General features: G+C 36.2%; 1 protein-coding gene across 1 annotated transcript; it reads left to right on the top strand.

The window, feature by feature from the left end:
* The first annotated feature begins 700 nt into the window (after positions 1-700).
* LOC132718457 (uncharacterized) lies at positions 701-22,886 on the top strand. Its single transcript, XM_060702154.1, has 13 exons — positions 701-1,509; positions 1,632-1,652; positions 1,964-1,984; positions 2,436-2,609; positions 3,423-3,619; positions 3,929-4,146; positions 4,502-4,653; positions 4,933-4,953; positions 5,796-6,028; positions 6,452-6,533; positions 6,863-20,953; positions 21,157-21,363; positions 21,592-22,886. Exons 1-12 carry the CDS (start codon positions 1,452-1,454, stop codon positions 21,354-21,356), a joined length of 15,468 nt encoding a protein of 5,155 aa, XP_060558137.1. The 5' UTR covers positions 701-1,451; the 3' UTR covers positions 21,357-21,363; positions 21,592-22,886.
* Positions 22,887-23,641: the final 755 nt, after the last annotated feature.

Here is a 23,641-nt window from a genome sequence, read left to right as displayed (position 1 = left end):
AAAAGTTCTGTTAAAGAATTTAGATCGTCTGATATAGATAAATCATAATTTAAACATTCTTTATAACATTTCTTGATGATAAAGTGCGAGTACAGCATAAACAGAATCAAACATATTATATTCGTAGAAATAATGGTATGAAAGAGGAACATTGTAATTTGTTATAAACAAATGACCGTCACAGGGTAAGACTGCCCTCAAGCCTGGGGATTATTCTGCCCAATATAGATAAGGCACACTCACGTCACCAGCTGAATTTAGCAGAAGGTCTTGTTGAACGCCTCAGTGTGGTAAGGGTTGACAGTATAGACTGTTGTTTCACCAACTGAGTAGGTGATTGTTCCTGATAAGACTTGTATCTTGTATGCTGTGGGAAGCAGTTCAGGAGTAAGTGAAGAGCGTATTGAGTTACGTATGGTACATATGACATGTTGGTTACGACGAGCATTTTCCCTAAGAGGGAAGTGTCTAGGGTGTCTAGCCATCCTCCATGGAGTTTGTAACATCTACCAGGAGTATTCCTGTATAGTAGGATAGCACGTTGAATGGTTTTTTGTGTTTAGTTTTCCATTTGCTTCTTTGTTTTCAGTGATTAGACGCTTGATTGTTTTTACGTCCACATCTGTTGGGGAAGGCAAGAGAAGAGAGTCGATGGTTTGTTTACACATCATGTTTTAATATATTGTCTTATGATAAATTCTGGATCATCATCAAAGGCCAACTTGTCAGGGATTCCAAATGTAATAAATGTTGTTTTTCGGAGACTGACAATTATTCCTTTGAATAATGAAAACGGAAACGCATTATATAGGCTTATATCAAATTAGTTAAGTAAGGAAACTGATTCTTTAAGTTTAAGTGGAAATAATATTATTTCATCCCCTCCAATTCTCATTACAAACAAATATGTGCAGAAATAATGCTTTAAAATACTTGCATTCATATGTTGTCTAAGCAAAACATTCTAACTGATTTGCAGATATTACATTGTTCACTTCTCAATGCTTTTTTAATTTTCATGAAAAAGTAGATATTATTAAGACGTAGGCATTCGGCAATGTGGTATTATTATCCGATTAGAGTATATATTATTGAGATAATACGATTTCCGACTTAACCATTTAACAACAAATATATTATGTTTTGTCAGCAGCTGTACCTAAAACGTTGACATTTAATCATACACTATGCTAATCTCTAAGCCTATATCCACTTTTCCTGACCAATCAGAAACGAGTTTACAAATAAAAAACAACCAAGCTTGTAGGTAGGTATACTGTTAAAGTGGTGTTCACTTGAAGTCCAGACGGTCTGAACGCAGGAGCCGCCCCGGACGTGAATATATTCTTTTTTACCCGTTCCTGTTTTTTCGGTCCGGTAAACTAAGATAGACAGCGGCAGTTAGAGTTTTGAACGGGTAGACACAGTTTTACCGGTTGCTTTTTGGCACCATGGCTCTTCAACTAAACCCGTTGTTTGGGTTACTGCTCATCATTTTTGTCACGACTGGTAAGACATAAATGTTAATACAACATTTTCTTGTCTTGAGCTAAATTTGTGATATAAGTGTTATGAGCTTGTAATGATAGGATTTCCATTTAATTTAATTCATTTTTTTTATCTTTTCGCAGGAGACGTGGTGGCACAAATGGGTAAGTATTGCTTTTAATTCATTCACCGCCATTGTAACATATATTTAAAAGTTAATTCCTATTTAAGTCAATCATTATTTAAAAAACCAGTCTATGTATTTTTAAATGTCTTTTGTGCTCTAAAATCTGAAAAAGGTAAAACAAAATACTAGAATTTGGATGAAAATTCATTCCTACGATTAAATGTACTTTTAAATTTGGATAGACATGTTGCCATTTTTTAATGTATCGCACACGCGCTTATCAAACTCTCTTAGTTTGTAATTTATTTATGATTATATCTTTACATCTTTAATTACTGTCATTTGCAGGTGGTGGTAATGACAATTTGTGTGAGTATTTTTTTCTGTCAAAAAATTTAAAATTTGGTATATATTAATTCTTTTCCATATTAATTTTTATTTGAATACTATTGATCTTCATTTTATTTAAATTGTATTTGTGCATTCTCTCAGAATGTGCTGTTAATATCGCTTGAGCTATTTGGGTATTGATTGATAAAAAAATTAAAACACAGGATAAAGAAATGAAATATAGACAATGTTGAAAGGCGTGAATTTTCATGAACAGTAACTTGAAATTATCTTAATATATTTCAAATCAAAGTGTTGTCGCAAAATATCGGAGTAATCATTTTTCGTACCTTAGCGTCCAACGTAAATTAATTAATCAGTTAGTCGGTATCTTGAATAATCTGACCAATATCTTTGTTATCATAAACTTTTATCGATAGGTCTTCCGTGTTCCATTAAATAATACATAAAGCATTGGATTTATTTCTAGTTTGCGGTCAAAACCCTAAGACGGAAGTATGCTGTGATGGAAAACCGGCCCCTCGTGCTGGCAACGCCACGTGCTGCTGCGGGAAAGAAGGGACATTTCCTGCAGAGAAACTTTACTGCTGTAAAGGGAAAATAGTCGACAGACCACCAGAGCTCATGGGTGTCGACTGTTGTAGTACGTCATACTTTATACTTATAATAAAAATGAAAAAAGAGAGAAACGTATTGGTCATTAAAATATAGCTTGCTAATAATAGTTCGGCGATAATGAGTCATATCTTGATAGAAAAAGTCACTTTGTTTCTTTACTTATACATGTTGTTTGTCAATATTAACTAGTACCATTTTGAATTTTCGGTGACAATATTTCGGTTTCCGAAGTAAAATATATTGTCTTTATGCTAGCTTAAGTAATGAAATTCTAGAAATCGAAGTTGAAGAGTTTTAATTCGAATAGGAATGAGGTCAGAGGCATGTTTTAATACTTATTTCATGAAACTTTACCATAGCTAGTCTGTTGTCAATGATGTACATGTAAAAAACACATTAAATATTTAATCTGAATTATTGTTGAATTCATGAAACAAAGTTTTGCAAAATTAAAGAAATAATGCTTAAATCACATGCAGACAAATGAGAAAAAGATAATTGAAACGAGTTTTGAATTTAAACAGATATTTGAATAAAATAACGTTGAATTCAAACTTCATGAATATAAAAACAGCGAAAATATCAGGCATCAGGCCTTACTATGAACTATTAAGTATGAACTATTTTTAATAGAATCGACAAACAAATACATTTGTATGTGGGCTCTAGAAATTACGGAAGCTAACGATTAATATTTCGGAGATTGTACTCAATCACCAGTCAACATTGCAAAACATATGTATTAGTATAATATAAGTGAATCATGCAAACACTTTAAACGAGTCATATAATATAAACGCATTTGATACTTATATACCAAGTTTTAATTTTCCTTCAGCCTGCGGTTTCTCCAAGGCAGACATCGTGTTTCTCACAGATGCATCAGAGAGTCTGTCCGAAGAAAACTTTGTAAAAATGATGAAATTCATGACAGACATTGTAAGTTCAGTTGATGACAGCGACACCGTACGCATTGGCAGCGTGACTTACAACCATTTTACTTACATCAATTTTTACCTGGATCAGTTTAAAACGGTACGTTCAGTTATTATTACTTTTATTACGTTGAATCAACAGAATATTTCTGGCATTGACTTTAAATACACATTTTGTTATGTGTATAAAAGACATATGCTAATGGTATATGTCCTTTTTAACATTGAGTTTTAAAAAAATCCCTTTTCGAGTTGACAATAAGCTTTAGTTCTCAATGAGATGCAGATTTGTTGCTCAATCATTAAAACATACATTTTTATCTTTTATTTTCTGTAACTGACCTTTGTGTTCCTCCGCATAAAATGTGTTTTAGTCCCTCAATCTATACAAGTCTTCTGTTATTCATAGGCAAAGGGACTCGTTGAAGCCATTGCAAAGATTCCTTACCGTCGTGGAAGTACAGATACCGCTGCGGGAATCAAGCGTTGTAGAGAGGATGTGTTCGTACAAAAGAAGGGAGATAGACCGGATGTTGCTAACATTTTGATTGTGATGACAGATGGTGCTTCTGACAGCCCAGCCGATACAGCAAAAGAGGCTCAACTTGCTAGAGATGCTGGAATAAGGTAAAAAACATATAAAACATTTTGAAGATTGTATATGTAGTTATATCTTATAAATGTCCATGTAATAAAAATCCCGTTACATTTACTTGTTACAGTCCATTATTTATTTTTGTATTATTAATAAGTCATTTGTGAAATCTAAGACAATGTTTAATAATTTCTTAACTGTGTACATGTGAGGTCTTTTTGGGAAAGAAGCTGATATTAAAGGTTTTTCTCGCTACGAAGAAACAAATATTACTTCATCAAACAAGTTTGTTCTTATATCTCGTTTGTTTAAATGAACATTATAAAAGTTTTTTGTGTCCATTTGAAGAATAAACAAAGCTGAACAAAATTTAATTTTACTTTTTAGGGTGGTGGTTATAGGTATTGGTGCAAATGTTAATAAAACAGAATTAAATCTAATGGCATCACCACCTACTGACCAGAACGTTTACCTCGCAAAGAACTTTGATGTTGCTCTCTCGAATATCGAATCCAGCCTCTTTGCAAGTACCTGCACAGGTAATTATCTTCTGCCTGTTTGTAAAGAAAACTTCTTATAAATGAAATATTTTATCCATACCATTTAATGATCTTCGGTTATGTTCCAGAAAAGATAATACTAGTACATACATCTAAGTTTAAGGGCACAAATGGCATGAATAAATATTTTATCATTCTGATATTAGCATCTTGAAGAGTACATCTCAAGTACGAAGTATTTAGTACAGTTTACGAAAATTGTTATATTTCTTTTATGTAATATGCATAAATTATTTATTTCATCATATTATTTTTCAGACGTACCTATTGGACCTCCACGTAAGATTTCTTTCTATATGTTAAGCAAATATCAATGACTTAGGATTATACTTTAAAGCTCTATCTAGTATCGGCTGTCTTTTCACCTTTTAATTAACAATAAGTTATTCACTTGTTTTTGTTCCCGTAAAATATATTTATATTTTTTCACATACATTTCGTTCAGCACAACATTATTGTTGTGTGTACATGCTTTTGGTGTTATTAGTTTCTTCTATTTGACATTTTCAAACAAGATGGTTCCAGTATTCAAACTTGAATACTGTATGTATAATCACCCTTAGAATATGTTGCCTACTTTTTAAATTAATCTTTTGAAGTCATATCTGTGATACGCAGGCTTCTAGCCTCTGATCCCCTTTCAAAATTCCATTTTGTTTAGTTCCGCCCATTGTTTACCCGTTATTACTTTTTACATGGGGACCATACACCGCTTTTCATGGAATGGCACGGAAGTGTCACATTGAAGATTCCATGAAAACGCCGTATGTGGATGTTTCTAAATTCAAAAGTTCACAATTTTCGTGTTTAAATGTTGAAATCTGCTTTAGCCGGTGCTAGAGGGTGTGCACGGTAATTTCAACCTACGAGTACCGCCCATGAACATGTTTAATCAAACCGAGCCTGCAACATTTTCAATATTGTTGTTTTCGACGTTCTTTACGGATTCTGTATTCCCCTATGTCGTTATTATAATGATGTGGAAGCTCAGAAATCAATCTGCGCACTGTAATTTTATATGTCGAAATTTTATTTCCCATATGAAAGCCTATGTTATTTTATATGAAATTCGCAAATTACTTTGACATATCATTAATTATATTTTTGATTTGTATATTTAGAAAACCTTTGCGGCAGAGAAACATACGATCCAGATACAGAGTTGTGCTGCGGAACGAACATTTTCCCGCTTGTTGGAGGAAAGAATACCCGTTGTTGTGGTGATGATGTGTATGATGATAATTCCTTCATTTGTTGCAAAGAAAAGCTTCAACCAAGATTTGCTGGAAGATTTACTGAATGTTGTTGTTATGAATCATATGATAGCCGGGATTCTGTCTGTTGTGACACTCTCGTATGTAAACTTTTATCGTCACCGTAATAATTTCAAAACGCTTTACAATTGGTAAAGAAGGGAAAAAAAGAACCCATTAATCAAATACCTATGTATTCAGCAGAAAATGAGATATATCTTTAACATCTGTAGAAAAAGTAGCAAAATACATAATTTAAACTAAATCGTTTATGCGTGTTTACACTTATTTTCTTTGACTGGAAAATACAAAACAATACACTGAATTACCATATACGTATTATCAGAATGAATGGTCTGCCTGAGTACTAAAGTGTCACATCAAATCTATTGTAGTTTATGTATAAAAAGCTTAACAAGAATATTAGCGATGGTATCTTATTTAGAACGAAACAATATCTAGTACATTCAATGCAAAGTTGTTATTGTTACTACTCTTTATATAAATACATATCTATTATAAAGGTACAGCCATTAATTGCCGGGGAAGACACTGCATGCTGTGGCAACATAAGTTATAACCAGAAGGAACGTTTCTGCTGTGCAGGTAAGAAAGATTAGTTTGTAGGGTATAAATTACAAAAATCAAAGCAATTCTACCCTATACCCATCTCTATTCCCCTCAAAGAATAGTATAGTCTCAGAAATTTATATATATTTTAAACATATTTTGATAAATTGCCTAAAATGTTTTAATAGGGGCTGAAAATCCCATATTTTTAGATCAGTTCTTAGTGTTACTGGCATATAATCACCAAGAGTTTGACTATATCTTACACTGATAAGATAATCACAGAACACATGATAATATAATGTTGTATTTGTGAATTTATATGGTTTAAATTCTGATAGCAGCACCCATGTTCTAATATTCAGATACTCTTTTCCCGCCAAATTACCACCCGGACTGCTATGATTGTAAAGATATGTACGCCGTGCCAAATTTTGACGAGGATAAGAAAGTTTGTTGCGGTGGTAAATTATTTCCTGCTGTAAACGGCAACTTGACATGCTGCTGTGGGCAAAAACCGTTTAACTCTGATAAACAGATTTGCTGCGGAGGAAGAATACAAGACAGAAATGGTGGCGAAATTGCGACATGCTGTGGGTCTGACAATTTCAACCCATCAAAAGACATGTGCTGTGATGACAATGTGCAACCACTGAAAGCTGGAAAAGCGACAAGCTGTTGTGGACGAAAGAGTTACGATCCAAAGGCAGAGCTATGTTGTGACGATAAATCTGTTGTTAACAGAGATAAGCCAACAGATACATGCTGCTGTGGAAATACAAGTTACACAACTTCACAAATGATTTGTTGTGGAGGTAAAAGAAATACCTTATACAAGAGAGGTAGTCAGTGTTGTGGTACTACCAGCTTTGATTCTTCAAATTTCATCTGTTGTGAAGGGTCAGTACAAAAAATAGTAGGAAAATTGGAGACCAGATGCTGTGGTCAGAAAAGCTATGATGCAAAAGGACAAATGTGTTGTGATGGCAAAATTGTAAACAAAAGAAACGGGGCAGATGATTCATGTTGTGGTAATACAACATTTGATTCCAAAACAGAAGTGTGTTACCTTGGTGTTCCAGGAAAGTTATATGGTTCCGGAACTCGGTTCTGTGGTACGAAATCTTATGACGTGGAAACTTCAATTTGCTGTGGAGGAAAAGTGTACAGCTCTGAAGGAAATAAAGGAGTAGATAAATGTTGTGACAATGTTCCGTTCGATTCAAAATCCGAAATTTGTTGCGATAACAAAGTAAGATCACTTAATAAACCAGGAGATGACTGTTGTTGTGGAGACAAAGGAACTTTCAACGCAGTATCTGAGATCTGCTGTGACGGTAAAGCCCAAAAACGTGTAGCAGGAGAGAATACACAGTGTTGTGCTCAGACTAGCTATGACCCAGACACAAGTGTCTGTTGCAACGGGAAAGTATCTAAAAAAGCATCTGAAGGTGACAACTGGTGTTGTGGCAAAACAACAATGGACACAAATAAAATGATATGCTGTTCTGGAAACCCTGAACCACTTTACAAAGGAGAAACGGCCTGTTGTAAAGATAAAAGCTATGATACCACAAAACAAGTTTGTTGTGATGATGGTACAATCCAAGACAAGAAAGATCCTAAGGATGACTTCTGCTGTGGAAAGACATCTTTTGATCTCGAATCAGAAATTTGTTGCGAGGGTGTTCCACAACCCGTGCCCGATCCAAAATTCGGCAGATGCTGTGGTAAACAAGGTTATGACTCGAGAAAAGAAATGTGTTGTGACAAGAAACCAATACCTAAAGTTGATAAGGATGATAACTGTTGCTGTGGAAATACAACTATGAACACAGAGACACAAATATGCTGTGAAGGAATTCCTCAAAAACTTGTTGCTGGAGCATTCACATTATGTTGTGGCCCTGTCAGTTTTGATTCTACAAAATTCTTATGCGTCTATGGCGAATTGAGAAAGAAGAGAAATAAGGATGACAACTGGATTTGCGGTGATACTACAATGAACACAGTAACTGAAGTTTGTTGTATGGGACAGCCTAGGGATAAGAAGGGTGCAGACACAAAATGCTGCAAGGATCAGAGTTATGATGGTTCTCAGTTTGTTTGCTGCGATGGAGACACTTTAGTCAAGAAGGCAAACAAAGACGATAACTGTTGTTGCGGAAAAACCACTTTTAATACGAATACTCAAATATGTTGCCTGGGTAAACCACAGAAACTTTATGGTAAAGAAACAACAAAATGCTGTGGTGAGGAAAGTTATGATGCTGAAAAACAGGTCTGTTGTCCTGATAATACTGTATTTGCTAAGAACAATAAAGGAGATGATACTTGCTGCGGTAAAACGACAATCAACTCGAAATCACAAATATGCTGCCAAGGCGTTCCTAACAAAAGCTTTGGAGATATGACATCCTGTTGTGGAAATGCAAGCTACGATACCACGACGCATATATGCTGTGATGGAAAGATTGTAAAGAAAAACAACAAAAATGATGATAGCTGTTGTGGTGATACAACTATGAATTCTCAGAATCAAATTTGTTGTGAGGGCGGTCCAATGAAATCATATGGTCCGCTTACTCGTTGCTGCGGTAAAGAGAGTTATGATCCAACAAAAGAGCTTTGTTGTGATGGAGAAAAAATAATAAAGAAGAAAGACAATAACGACAACTGTTGTTGTGATGATAAGCCAATGAATACAGAAAAGGAAATCTGCTGCGAAAATACTGTCCAGCCTGCCCCAGCAGGACCACAGAAAACAAAATGCTGTGGTAAGGTAAGTTATAATCCAGAAACAGAAATGTGTTGCGATGGGGCAGTCACAAAGAAGGGTAGCAATGATGATGACTGTTGTTGTGGCAAAACATCATTTAATACAGAAAAAGAAGTTTGCTGTCAAGGAGCAATTCCGCAAAAGTTATATGAGGGACCAACACTTTGCTGCGGCGACGTCAGTTATGATACAACAAAGTTTTTATGTATAGAAGGTAAACTTTTTAAAAAAAGATCAGCCGATGACGATAGATATTGCGGAGAAACAACATTTAACTCACAGAAAGAAATATGCTGTGATGGGAACCCAAGCCAACTTTTCAAAAACACTGATTGTTGCGGAAGCAAAAGCTACAATACAGACGAACAAGTTTGTTGCGAAAACCAAGAAATTAGAAAGAAATCAAGCAATGGGGACGACTTCTGTTGCGGAAAGATGACTGGAAACTCAAAGAAGGATATGTGTTGCGAAGGGGTATCACAGCCAATCAAAAATGGAGATTTTTCACAGTGTTGTGGTAAAGAGTCATATGACTCTGAAACATCTATATGTTGTGACGGACTTGTCAGGAAGAAAGAACGTAAAGGAGACAACTGCTGTTGTGGCAAATTAACAATAAATACTGCAGAACAGGTGTGCTGTAATGGTATACCTCAGCCATTGGAAAAGGGTCTTGAGACAAAGTGTTGTGGTCCTAAAAGTTTTAATCCTGACGATTTTGTTTGCTGTGATGGAACCACGCTGACTAAGAAGAGAAACAAAAATGATAATTGGTGTTGCGGAAGTAGCACAATAGATATGACAAAAGAAATCTGTTGCGAGGGCAATCCAGACGAAAAGAAGGGAGGAGACTCCGCTGCATGCTGTGGAAATGCCAGTTACGACCAATCAAAAAGTGTATGCTGTGACAGTAATATAGTTAAAAAGAGAAATGGAAATGACGACGGATGTTGTGGCACTACAACATTAAATGTAAACGCTGAAATTTGCTGTGAAGGGAAGCCTAGAGAACGATTTGGTGGAAGTAAATACACTGCGTGTTGTGGCGATGAAAGCTTCGATACAAGAAAATCTGTTTGTTGTGACGGTAACGTAAGGGACAAGGCTAACAATGATGACAATTCGTGCTGCGGGAAAACAACGTTTAATGCAGTAACACAAATGTGCTGTGATGGAAAACCAAGTGATAAGAAAGGAAAAATGCCAAAATGTTGCAATGATATGTCATACGATGCTGACAATGAAATTTGTTGTGATGGACAAATAAGGGAGAAGAAAGGTAAAACCGATGATTGCTGTTGTGGAAATACAACTATGAGTTCCACATCTGAAGTTTGTTGTCTTGATACACCTCAGCCTGCACCCGGAGGTGCGTTCCATAGATGCTGTGGAAAGACAAGTTATAATCCAGATAACTTTGTTTGCTGTGAAACTGATAAACCACAGAAAAAACGAGACAATAAAGATAATTGGTGTTGCGGGGAAACTACATTCAATTCTTTTAAAGAAGTATGTTGCCAGGGCACAACACCACAACCTATGCGCGGAGAAAATACTAAGTGTTGTGGCCTAGAAAGCTACAATCCTGACGAGGCACTTTGCTGTGACGGCGAAATAGTTAAGAAGCGCGATTCCAAAGATGACTGCTGTTGTGGTGACACAACAATAAACACACAAAAAGAAATATGTTGCGCTGGAAAACCACAGCCCGGAGGAGCCAATTCCGACTGCTGTGGAAATGAAAGCTTTGATGTCAAAAAGGAGATATGCTGCGGAGGAAGTGTACGGGCAAAGAAGAACGAAGCTGATGACTGTTGTTGTGGTGACACAACAATTCAAGCAAAAACAGAATTATGCTGCAATGATGTTCCACAAAAGCTGAAAAATGGTGGATTAACTAAATGCTGCGGAAATGTTAGCTACGATTCAGTTACTGAAATATGCTATGAAAATGAAATTAGGAAGAAGAGAAACAAAAATGATAATTGGGTATGTGGCGAAACGACTATGGATACAACAAAAGAGATATGCTGCAATGGAAATCCTCAAGATGCTGTAGCGGGTGAAGACACTCGTTGTTGTGGTCAAAACGGGTATGATCCCAGTAAATTTGTCTGTTGCGATGGGGATAATCTGGTAAAGAAAAGAAACAAAGATGACAATTGCTGTTGTGGAAAAACAACATATAACACAGTTATGGAATTTTGTTGCAATGGAAAACCTGGTAAAAACTATGGCCCAAGCACACTTTGTTGCGGTGAAGAGAGCTATGATGGTGATAAGTTTATTTGTTGCGAGGGTCAAATTGTTAAAAAAAGAAATCCATCTGATGATTGCTGTTGCGGAAAAACAACCATGGATGCTTCATCGGAAACATGCTGTGACGGAACACCGCAACCTTTATCAGGAGGTGCACAATACACAACGTGTTGTGGTAAACAGAGCGTCAATACAATAAAAGAACTTTGTTGCAACGGTAAAGTTATTCCAAAGGCTAAACCAAGTGATGACTGTTGCTGCGGAAGCACAACCGTTGACGCGGTCAATAGCATTTGCTGTAATGGGATAAACCCGCAACCACGTTTTGGCGGAGCTGATACAAAATGCTGTGGTGATATTAGTTTTGATCCAGCTAAAATGGTTTGTGTAGACAATGATGTTCTTTTAGAAAAACGAAATCCAAATGACAATTGGAGTTGTGGTAAAACAACTATGAACACAAATACTGAAATATGCTGTATTGATACACCTGTACCAATACTAGGTAAAATTACAAGATGCTGCAAGAAAGATAGCTATGACGCAGATACACAGTTATGTTGTGACAATGGCGTCAGAGGGAAGAAGTCTAAAGACGACACATGCTGTTGTGGAACGGATATGACATTTAATCCCGACAAAGAAATTTGTTGTGAAGGAACAACACCACAACCTCTAAAGGGAAGCAACACTAAATGTTGTGACACTGTAAGCTATGACCCCGCTGAATTTCTTTGTGTTGACGGTAAATTAATTAAGAAAAGAAAACCCGGAGACGATTCTGTTTGTGGAAATACTACAATGGAAAATTCAGAAGATATTTGTTGCTTAGGTAACCCAAGAAAAAGGACGGGCGGAGACCAATCCGACTGTTGTGAGGACAAGAGTTTCGATTTAGTATCCGAAATATGTTGCGATGGACAAATACGTAAAAAGAAGAACGAAAATGATGACTGCTGCTGTGGAGATACAACGATGAATGCAAATACAGACATTTGCTGTGATGGAGTTCCTCAACCAATAACAAAGAAAGGAAACTGGAATTGCTGTGGAACAAAGGCCTACAACAATGATGAGGAAGTCTGTTGTGATATGGAAATCAATAAGAAAAAAGACAAAAATGATGATTGGTGCTGCGGTGATACGACTATGAACACAAAAGAAGAAGTTTGCTGCAGTGGTGTTCCGAATAAATCATATGGCAAAAAGACTAGATGTTGCCTTGAGGTTAGTTACGACTCCGATGTGTTTATGTGTTGTGACGGAGATCAGCTTGTAAGCAAAAGAAGCAAAAATGATAATTGCTGTTGTGGGAAAACAACAATGAATACAGAAACAGAAATTTGTTGCGAGGGTGTACCTCAGCCAAGTTTTGGAGAAAGTACAAGATGTTGCCATAAGCAGAGCTATGATTCTGACAAATTCCTCTGCTGTCCATATGGACAGATGGCACTAATCCCTAAACAATCCAAAATGGACGATGAGTGTTGTGGAAACTCAACAATTAATGCAAGGAAACAAATATGCTGCGATGAAACGCCTCAAAATCTCGTAGGTGGTGAAGAAATGACTTCTTGTTGTAAAAAAGAAAGCTTTAATATGGCTAAAGAACTTTGTTGTGATGGCGAAGTAAGGCAAAAGAGAAAGAATGAAGATGATGTTTGCTGTGGGGAAACCACCCTTAATGCAAGAAAAGAGTATTGCTGCCTTGGTGTTCCACAAAAATCTTACGGAGAATTAACAGATTGCTGTCTTGATGTGAGTTTTGATCCAAATAAACAGGTTTGCTGCGATAACAAAGTGATTGACAAATCTGATGACAGTGATGATTGGTGTTGTGGAAAAACATCAATGAACACAAATAATGAGATATGTTGCGATGGTAAGTTTGTTCAGCCAGCTAAAGGTGGTAAGAATGCAAGATGTTGTGATAAAGAAAGTTACGATTCTGAAACTGAGATGTGCTGTGATAACAACATTATACCAAAAGCAGGAAATAAAGATAATTGTTGTTGTGGAAATACAACTTTTAATACTGAAACTGAAGTTTGTTGTGGTGGTATTATGCCACAGCCAAAGAAAGGCCCAAATACACAATGCTGCGATCTTGTAAGTTATAACCCGGATGAACAGTTATGCTCTGATGGAAAATTGTATGACAAACGGGATAAAAACGACGATGGAAGATGTGGGTCTACAACATTAAATACACAGAAAGAAGTATGTTGCATTGGAAAACCTAGGCCTGGAACTTTAGCAACTTCAGATTGTTGTGAAGATCAGTCTTATTCGCTTAAGGATGAGGTGTGTTGTGATGGCAAGATCAGACCAAAGAAAGATTCACAAGATGACACATGTTGTGGAAACACGACAGTAAATGCTAAGAACGAAATCTGTTGTGATGGTGTTCCTCAACCAGCAAAAAGTGATATGTGGAAATGTTGTGGGAAAACAAGTTATGACGAGGAAAACTTTTTATGTTGTGACTTGACAATAACAAAGAAACGCGGCAAAACTGATAATTGCTGCTGTGGAAAGACAACATTTGACAACAGGAAAGAAGTATGCTGCATAGACACACCACAGCCATCATTTGGAGACGATACACAATGCTGTGTTCGGGAAAGCTACGATCCAGAAAAATCTATTTGCTGCGGAAATGCTGTATTTAAAAAGTCTGATAAAGGAGACAATGGATGCTGTGGAAATAAATCACTAAATACAAACACTGAAATTTGCTGTGATGGTTTGTATGTTGAACCAGCAAAGGGTGGCAAAAATGCACGATGTTGCGGAAAAGAAAGTTATGATTCCGAAAATGAGCTTTGTTGCGATATGGAAATTACAAAAAAGAAAGATAAAAATGATAACTGGTGTTGCGGCAAAACAACATTTAACACTGAAAATGAGTTGTGCTGTGATGGCGTTATGCCACAGAAAAGTTACGGCTCGAATTCAAAATGTTGTGGAAAAGTAAGTTATGATGCAGACAAGCAGTTATGCTGTGACGGAAACCTTGTTGACAAAGTCACCAAAAATGATGATTGCTGTTGTGGAAAAACAACAATTAATTCAGAAAAACAAATTTGTTGTGATGAAACCCCCCAACCTGGTACAATGGACAATAATGGATGTTGTATGAATACAAGTTACAGTTTTGAAAATGAGGTATGTTGTGATGGAAGCATTAGACGCAAACGTGACAAGGGTGACAACTACTGTTGTGGTGAATCAACTCTTGACACAGCAAATGAAATATGCTGTGATGGAAATGCACAGCCCGCGCTTGGAGGTCGTTTCTCAAAGTGTTGTGGAAAGAAAAGTTATAACTCAAAGACCCACATTTGTTCTCAACGAGATTTCAGAATAGTCGAAATGGCAAATGAAGGAGACGACTGGATTTGTGGTGATACAACTTACAATACAGATACCATGGTATGCTGTATAGATACACCTCAACCGTCCTTTGGACAAGGTACAAGGTGTTGTGTCAGAGAGAGTTATGATCCAGTGAAGGCTAAATGCTGTAATGGAACTGATATTACGGAAAAGGCAACAAGACGGGATGATTTATGTTGTGGTAAAGCAACGCTGGACTCAGACAAACAAATTTGTTGTGAAGGAGAAGTCAAAGAAAAGGTAGGCGGTGAGAGAACGCGTTGTTGTCATACAGAGCCATATGATCCAAATATATTTTTATGTGATTTTAAAAATCTGATGAAGAAGAGGAGCAAGGATGACAATTGTGTATGTGGTGAAACTACATTTAATACTGTAACAGAAATTTGCTGCGAAGGAATCCCTAGAAAACTTGTAGGAGGTTCTTTAACTGCTTGCTGCGGAAATCAAAGTTATTCAATCGAAGAAGAAGTTTGTTACAATAACGAAATAAGGAAAATGAACAATCCAGGAGACGATGCATTCTGTGGAAAATCAACAATGAACACAAACACACAGGTATGCTGTGATAGAAACCCACAAGATGCCGTTGCTGGTGCTGCTACACGTTGTTGTGCTGATATTAGCTTTGATCCATCCTCTCATATCTGCTGTGACGATGGTGTTCGAAAATTGAAGAATAAAGATGATAACTGTTGTTGTGGTGATACCACGTTTAATACAAATAACATGGTATGTTGTGATGGTTCCGTGCCACAAGAAGCGAAAGGAGGTGACAAAGCAAGATGTTGTGGTAAGGAAAGCTATGATTCTCAAAATTTTATGTGCTGTGATATGGTTATAACAAAGAAGAAAGATAAAAATGACAACGTTTGCTGTGGAAATACTACGATGGACTCAAAAACTCAAGTCTGTTGTATAGGCATGTATCCAAGACCAAGGAAAGGAGGTGATCAAACATTATGCTGTGGTGACGACAGTTTTGATCCTAAAGAACAGCTTTGCTGTGAAAATAAACTGATGAAGAAAGACAACCCAGATGATGACTGTTGTTGTGGCGACCATTCAATGAATGCTGCCAAAGATATTTGTTGTAAGGACAGTGTTCAGAAACTTGTCGGTAAAGAGTTTACATCTTGCTGTGGGTCTGTTAGCTTTGATACAAAAACACAAGTATGCTGTAATGGCGAAATTAGAAAGAAAAAGAATGAAAAAGATGATGGGTGTTGTGGTAAAACAACTATCAATGCTAAATCTGAACTATGCTGTGAAGGGATACCGCAACCTATGGTAGGGGGTGTAGAGTTTTCTGATTGCTGTGGTGACAAGAGTTATGATACCAGAAATACAATGTGCTGTGACAAAGAAATGAGGAAAAAGAGAGATAATGGAGATAATTGTTGTTGTGGTGATACAACAATTAATACAAAGAAGGAGGTATGCTGCAATGGAAAACCTGCTGATGCTGTAGCTGGCAAAGAGACACAGTGCTGTGGTGAGGCAAGCTTTGACCCATCGAAAGAAATATGTTGTGATGGTGACAGTCTCAGAAAGAAAGCTGATCCTAGTGATAACTGCTGCTGTGGTAAGTCAACTTTCAATACAAAATCAGAAATATGTTGTGATGGTGTACCTCAAGAACGTAAAGGAGGAAAGAACTCAAAATGTTGTGGTACTGTAAGCTATAATCCAGATAGTGAATTTTGTGATGATGGTGATCACCTTATTACGAAGAGAAGCAAAGACGATGACTGTGCTTGTGGAAACACAACAATGAATACAAATACAGAGGTATGTTGTCAAGGAAAACCTCAACCAAAATACGGAGATACAACAGATTGCTGCGAAGACAAGAGCTATAATAGAAACACACAAGTATGCTGCGAAAAAAAAATTAGGGAAAAGAGAAATAAGAAGGATGATTCGTGTTGTGGTAAAACAACATTTGATACAGCCACCGAAATTTGTTGTGACGGCATGCCGCAAGATCAGAAAGGACCATTTACAAGATGTTGTGGACAAGTAAGCTACGATCCAAGAAAAGAAATGTGTTGCGATGGAAAATTAAGACCAAAAGTGAATGCTGATGATGATTGTTGTTGTGGCAAAGTTACAATGAATACACGATCTCAAGTATGTTGTAATGGTGAACCTCAGAAATCTTTTGGCCCTGAAACAAGATGTTGTGGTGAGTCAAGTTTCAACTCTAAAACAGAAATCTGCTGCGACATGAAAATTGTGAAGAAATCTAATAATGACGATAACTGTTGCTGCGGAAAGGATAAAACTTTTAATACTAAATCGGAAGTCTGTTGTCAAGGTTTATTCCCACAACCAGCAGTAGCAGGTGATAATACAAAATGTTGTGGACCTAAAAGCTATGATCCTCGTAAACAGTTATGTAATGAAGGTAAATTAATGGATAAGAATAACCCTGCTGACGACGGAGTTTGTGGGAAAACAACGATTAACCTTGCAAATCAAATTTGCTGTGATGGAAACCCAAGACAGTCATTTGGCGAGAAAACTTCTTGTTGTGGTGATATAAGCTTTGATACAGACACACAAGTATGCTGCGATAAAAAGGTCAGGGATAAAAAATCTAAAAAGGATGATTGTTGTTGTGGTAAAACAACAATGGACGCTCAATCTGAAATATGTTGTGATAGTACCCCACAACCTCTTGTTGGCGATGAATTCACTGATTGCTGCGGAAATGTGAGCTATGACACAAGAAAATATGTTTGTTGCGATGGTGCTCTCGTAGAAAAACGCAAAGGAAACAGCAATAAATGCTGCGGAAGAACAACAATGGATTCAAGAACGGAAATATGCTGTGATGGTAACCCACAAGATGCTGTTGCAGGTTCTGAAACAATGTGTTGTGTTGATAAAAGTTATGACCCTAGTGTTATGTTTTGTATGCAAGATGGGTCATTAAGGAAAAAACGAAAGCCAGATGATAATTGGTATTGCGGAAAAACAACGATGAATGTTAATATTGAGATATGTTGCGATGGCGAACCTCAAGAAATGAAAGGCGGAGAAAATGCTAAATGCTGTGGAAAAGAAAGTTATAATTCTAAATCACAAGTATGCTGTGACGGAATAATAAGAGACAAAACAAACCCCAATGATGATGCATGTTGTGGCAAGAAAACGATAACTTCTACAAGAGAAATTTGCTGTTTAGAGGTAACACAGCCTGGAGGTCAATACATGACATGTTGTAAGGATAAGAGCTTCGATACTAGAGAAGCATTATGCTGTGACGATGAGCCAAGAAAAAAGAAAGATAAATCCGACAATTGCTGTTGCGGTAAGACGTCCTATGATACAAATAAAGAAATTTGCTGTATGGGAACTCCACAACCCCTTAAGGGTAAAAATAAAGAATTAACAAAATGTTGCCTTTCTGAAAGTTATGACTCGGTTACAGAAATTTGTTGCGACGGAAAGATAGTTAAGAAGAAGAAAGATAGTGATAACTGGTGCTGTGACTCAAAACCATATGATACAAACTCTGAGGTATGTTGTGCTGGCGACGCAATTGATAAGTCATATGGATCGAACACTCAATGCTGTGGAAGAAAATCTTTCGATACGTCATCACAGGTATGTTGCGATGGCCAGATAAGAAATAAGGCAAATAAAAACGATGACTGGTGTTGTGGAAAGACAACATTCGATTCAAGCTCACAAGTATGTTGTGATGGCATGGTACCACAGCAATCATATGGAAAAGACACTGAATGCTGTAATGGGAAGAGTTTTGATCCTTCAAAGCATGTTTGTTGTGAGGGTAAGCTTATAGAAAAGGCAAATAAAAACGACGACTGTTGTTGTGGCAATAAATCAATCGATTCAAAGACACAAATTTGTTGCGAAGATACTCCACAACCAGTTGTTGGTGATTTCGAATTCACGTCATGCTGTAACAAAGTAAGTTTTGATACTCGTAAGTCTCACTGTTGCGACGGGAAGGTGACCAAAAAGCGTAATAATGATGATGATTGCTGTTGTGGAAGCTCAACTTTAAATGCTAGAAAACAAATTTGCTGCGAAGGAAACGCAAGAGATCTTGTTGGTAATGAATTTACAAAATGTTGTGGTAGTGAAAGCTACGACTCGAATAAATTCCTATGTCAAGATGGCGAATTAAGAAAAATGGCTAGTGCTGGAGATAATATGTTCTGTGGAAAGACAACTATTAACACAAATAAACAAATATGTTGCAATGACAATCCTGCTAATATTCTAAAAGGACCAACTTTATGTTGTGGGAAAGATAGTTATGCCACAGACACTCAAGTATGCTGCAGCGATATGAAGATCTTTACAAAATCTAGTATGGATGATAATTGGTGTTGTGGGAAGGACGCAACATACAATACGGACAATGAACTTTGTTGTAATGGTGTACCACAGCCGGCTGTAGGTGGAAGTTTTGCCGATTGTTGTGATGTAGTTAGTTATGATACAAGAAAACAACTTTGCTCCGATAATAAACTATACGATAAAAGAAACAAGGACGATGACTGCAGATGCGGAGAAACGACTTATAATACAGCGACAGAAATGTGCTGTGATGGTGTTCCAAGTAAACCAAAAGGTGACATTAAATTTGGCTCATGTTGTGGAACAAACAGCTTTAATACAGAACTTGAAGTATGTTGCGGGGAAGAAGTCCGTAAGAAGGACAAGGCAAACGACGATAGCTGTTGTGGTAAGTTTACCTTTAATGCAGAGAAAGAAATATGCTGCGATGACATGCCTCAACCAAGAACAGCTGGTGACAAGACTATGTGCTGTTTGAAAAAGAGCTTTGATCCAGAAAAAGAAATTTGCTGTAAGAATGATGTGCGAAAGAAGCAAAGCAATGATGATAACTGTTGCTGTGGCGATTCCACTTTCAATACTAAAACTGAAATTTGCTGTAACGACAAACCTCAACCAAGGAAGGGAGATAATACTAAATGTTGTGATACAGTTAGCTATGATGCTGATAAGGCTATTTGTTCAGAGGATAACACACTTGTTACAAAGGCTAATCCAGATGATGACTGGATATGTGGTAAAACAACATTTAATACAAATAAACAAGTATGTTGTCTTGGAAACCCACAACCTTTGTATAAGGGTAATACAAAATGTTGTGTTAAAACGAGTTACGATGAGGATGAAAGTATCTGCTGTGACGACGAGGTTGTTAAAAAGTCTAAAAATTCAGACAACGCTTGTTGTGGTAAGAAACCACTAAATCCAAGTTCACAGATTTGCTGTCAGAACGAGGTTAGAGACAGAACTGCCGGTGCAGAGTCCATGTGTTGTGATGACAAGGAGTTTAATCCAGCCAGCGAAGTATGTTGCGATGATCTAAGAATTTTGAAGAAGAAAAGCAAAGACGATAACTGCTGTTGTGGAAATATGACCTTCAATACTGCTTCTGAGGTTTGTTGTGATGGTGTTGCAAGTGCTGCACAAACAAGGGACGTAAGGGAAACTAAATGTTGCGGAAAGAAAGCTTACAGCGTTGATAAATCTATTTGTTGCGAAGGAGACGTTTTACAGGTTGCTATTGGAGGAGTGAAAAACACGCGCTGCTGCAAAGATATTGCTTACGATATTACACTAATGGTTTGCTGTGACGGTAAACTAAGAAAGAAGGATAAACCAGGGGACATGTGGTGTTGTGGACAGGGAACGTATAATCCTGGCACTGAAGTGTGTTGTCCAAACAAACCATCCTATGTATCAGCGCCTTTGAAAGGCTCAAATACACGTTGTTGCGCTGGTGAAAGCTACGATGCCTCAATGGATATATGTTGTGAAGGTGTTATACAACACGCATGGCTCGGAACCAGAACACGCTGTTGTGGACAAAGAAGTTACAATCCAGAAAGAGGTTTATGCTGCAACAATACTATGATTGAGAAAACATTGCCTTGGGATGATTGTTGTTGTTGTGGAAAGACGTTCTTCAGTGCTAAACAAATTTGCTGCAATTGTGAAGTTAACGGTAAACATTTTATTTAATGAAATTTTTCATTGATATTTACCCTATTTGTGCATTAAAAAATAAGTAGAATATAACATATCTGCCAACTAACATAAAATATTCCTCTCAATTATTATTATCTTGAGATCAATGAAATTCGATTAAAAAGAAAGCATGCTATCAGTGTTCACTGTATATTTAAATTTATTTCTTATTTATTAAAGGTAAATGCGGTGGTGCCGGGACGAAATGTTGTGATAAAGAGAGCTATGACCCAGAACTTCAAATTTGTTGCAATGGCGTTATTAAACCAAAGACATATGGAGAAGAAAGCTATTGTTGCGGAGAATATGTGTATACACCTAAACTTGCATTATGCTGCGGAGATTATGTGAAATGGAAAATGGGTAGAATCACATGGTAAATGAGATGTAAGTAAAAATTAGGATCAATTGTTACTTCAGAAATGAAGAATAATTTTCTAACATATAACACATAAGAAATAGGTTTTATTTGTTTCTTAAAGACTTTTAAATTTCACATCATAGACAACAAAAATATATATTTATGACATTCTGCAAGAGTATTTGCTGTTTTTTAAATCAATGGCATGTGTTTTTCATAGCTTATAATTATTCATATTTTCTTCTTTATTTCAGAATATCCTACAATATATACCAAACCAAACTAAGTCAGAGCATGAGTCACCTTATCATATAGTAAAAACGTTCTTTATCATGTATTTCGCGCTTCTGTCATGTGTATGCTTGTAATGTAAAAAATCAAACATTTTAGTTTTATTTCATGATATTCACGTTGGTTTTATATCCCAAATGTGAAAATGCTGCATAGTCAACGCACAATTTGCTTTTCACAGTGTAAGTCAGTGAAAGCAAAAGGGTTTCATAAGGTATAAATCTCACAAACTCTATAAACCATTTATCTTTATATATTTCAACAGACTGGGTTACTGAATAACCATTTGTTAGTGTATATTTTTCACACACATGTCATCATATCGTGTATTCACATTCAGCATTCCATTATTTACGACGGTATATAGGAAAACTAGTTAAATATTTGTACATCAATTCAACACTATTTGTATTAATTTCATAACTAAATAAGCCGACTTAAGTGATTTGGTTGTTTTGAAGTTTATGGTAACTGTCTCAAAATTATTCGTGACCATCAAGCTTGAATTTTCTCTGTTATACTGACATATATGTTGCTTTTCATTTTTTGTCAATTATATATACATATAAAGTACCTCTCTTCTCTAAACACAACCATTAATAAATGTGTCACTATTATTTTTTTATTCATGTTGTACCATTATTTATCCATTTATGAAGTCATTGTTATTCTTTATTCTTCGTTTCATCTTATTTTTTTTCAGCGCGATGTATAATTACCCATCCCGTACTTTCGCTTGATCAAATTTTTAATTTGCTTTTTGCGACCCATTACGTAACATTTCCATTTTAGCTTACATAATATGAAATGAAAATGACTATTTTCAAAATCGACATTTCTCATGTGTATGCATTCATGAAAACTTCATTGACACATTTATATCGACTGTTTTTAATTCATATTGGTAAAAATCATGTCACAAATCAACGCATTCACTCATTTATCAAATAATTCATTATATTTATTGTTGGGAATTAATTATTAATTGGATGTTAAATGCCACATACGTCTATTGCAGCACATAATACCGAAAACAATCTTTAAAACGAAACACCACGAAATACCTCTACAGTGAGTTTATAGGGCAAATAGTGAAAATATCAAATTTTGTGTATTGTCTTTAAGTTCTTAAATGTATGCTCTTTTGATTTCGTGTGCTGCATAGACATGTGTTAGTAGGTGTTTCTTTTTTCTTTCTTCTGTACATTTCGAGGGCTATACTATTACATTTGGAGAAATAAAATTGTAGTAAAAATGCCGTTGTCTTGTCATAATTGACTTGTTACTTTTATTTTTTTATCACTATCATACACAGATGTGTTTATCTATATGTTAAATGTATATATACATTAAATGCACGAGGTTTTGAAAATATAACCAAAAGAGGTTAAGTTGAAGACCAGTGATATACATTTCTATCTTTGGAAAACCCACATGCAAGAGAAAATACGAATGTCTGTACCCTAGACAACGGAAAATACCGTATGGGCCAGTGAGTGTCTGTCCAAAGAGTAGTTCCTACTGATATAACAAATACAATCAACAACAAGAAACGATAGTGAATGGGACTAAAGCATATGCAAGACACTTTGTAAGCACCCAGAGAATTGCGAGTATATTAAATGACTAGATTTGACACTTTTTATGTTGTCGCATTGTTAAGTTTCTGCCAGCAATGACATGCAAATAGGCTAAATGCAAGTGCAAGTGCAAATGCGAATGCATACTACGAGGGTTGTTCAAAAAGTAATAGGACTGCAGTTCTGCTGTTCACATTTTTTAATTTACGTGCTTAATTTTACAAGATAATAATATCGGAACATTTCCTCTATATACAGTGAAAAAATCAATAAAATATGTATAAAAATAACGAGTCTGTGAAAATTTTAAATGACAAGGGGTTCGCGACCCGGCGCACGCTAACAACACAATAAATGACGTTTATGACGTCGTCAAATAAAAAGAAAATATCAAGCGTCATCCCTTCTGAAAGAATTCTCCCTAGTGTTCTAG

Source organism: Ruditapes philippinarum, unplaced genomic scaffold, assembly GCF_026571515.1.
Source record: "Ruditapes philippinarum isolate M1 unplaced genomic scaffold, ASM2657151v2 ctg1244_1_1_1_1, whole genome shotgun sequence".
Lineage (NCBI taxonomy): Eukaryota > Metazoa > Mollusca > Bivalvia > Venerida > Veneridae > Ruditapes > Ruditapes philippinarum.
The sequence above is the reverse complement of the archived record's forward strand: the minus strand, read 5'-3'. Positions and strand labels throughout refer to the sequence as shown.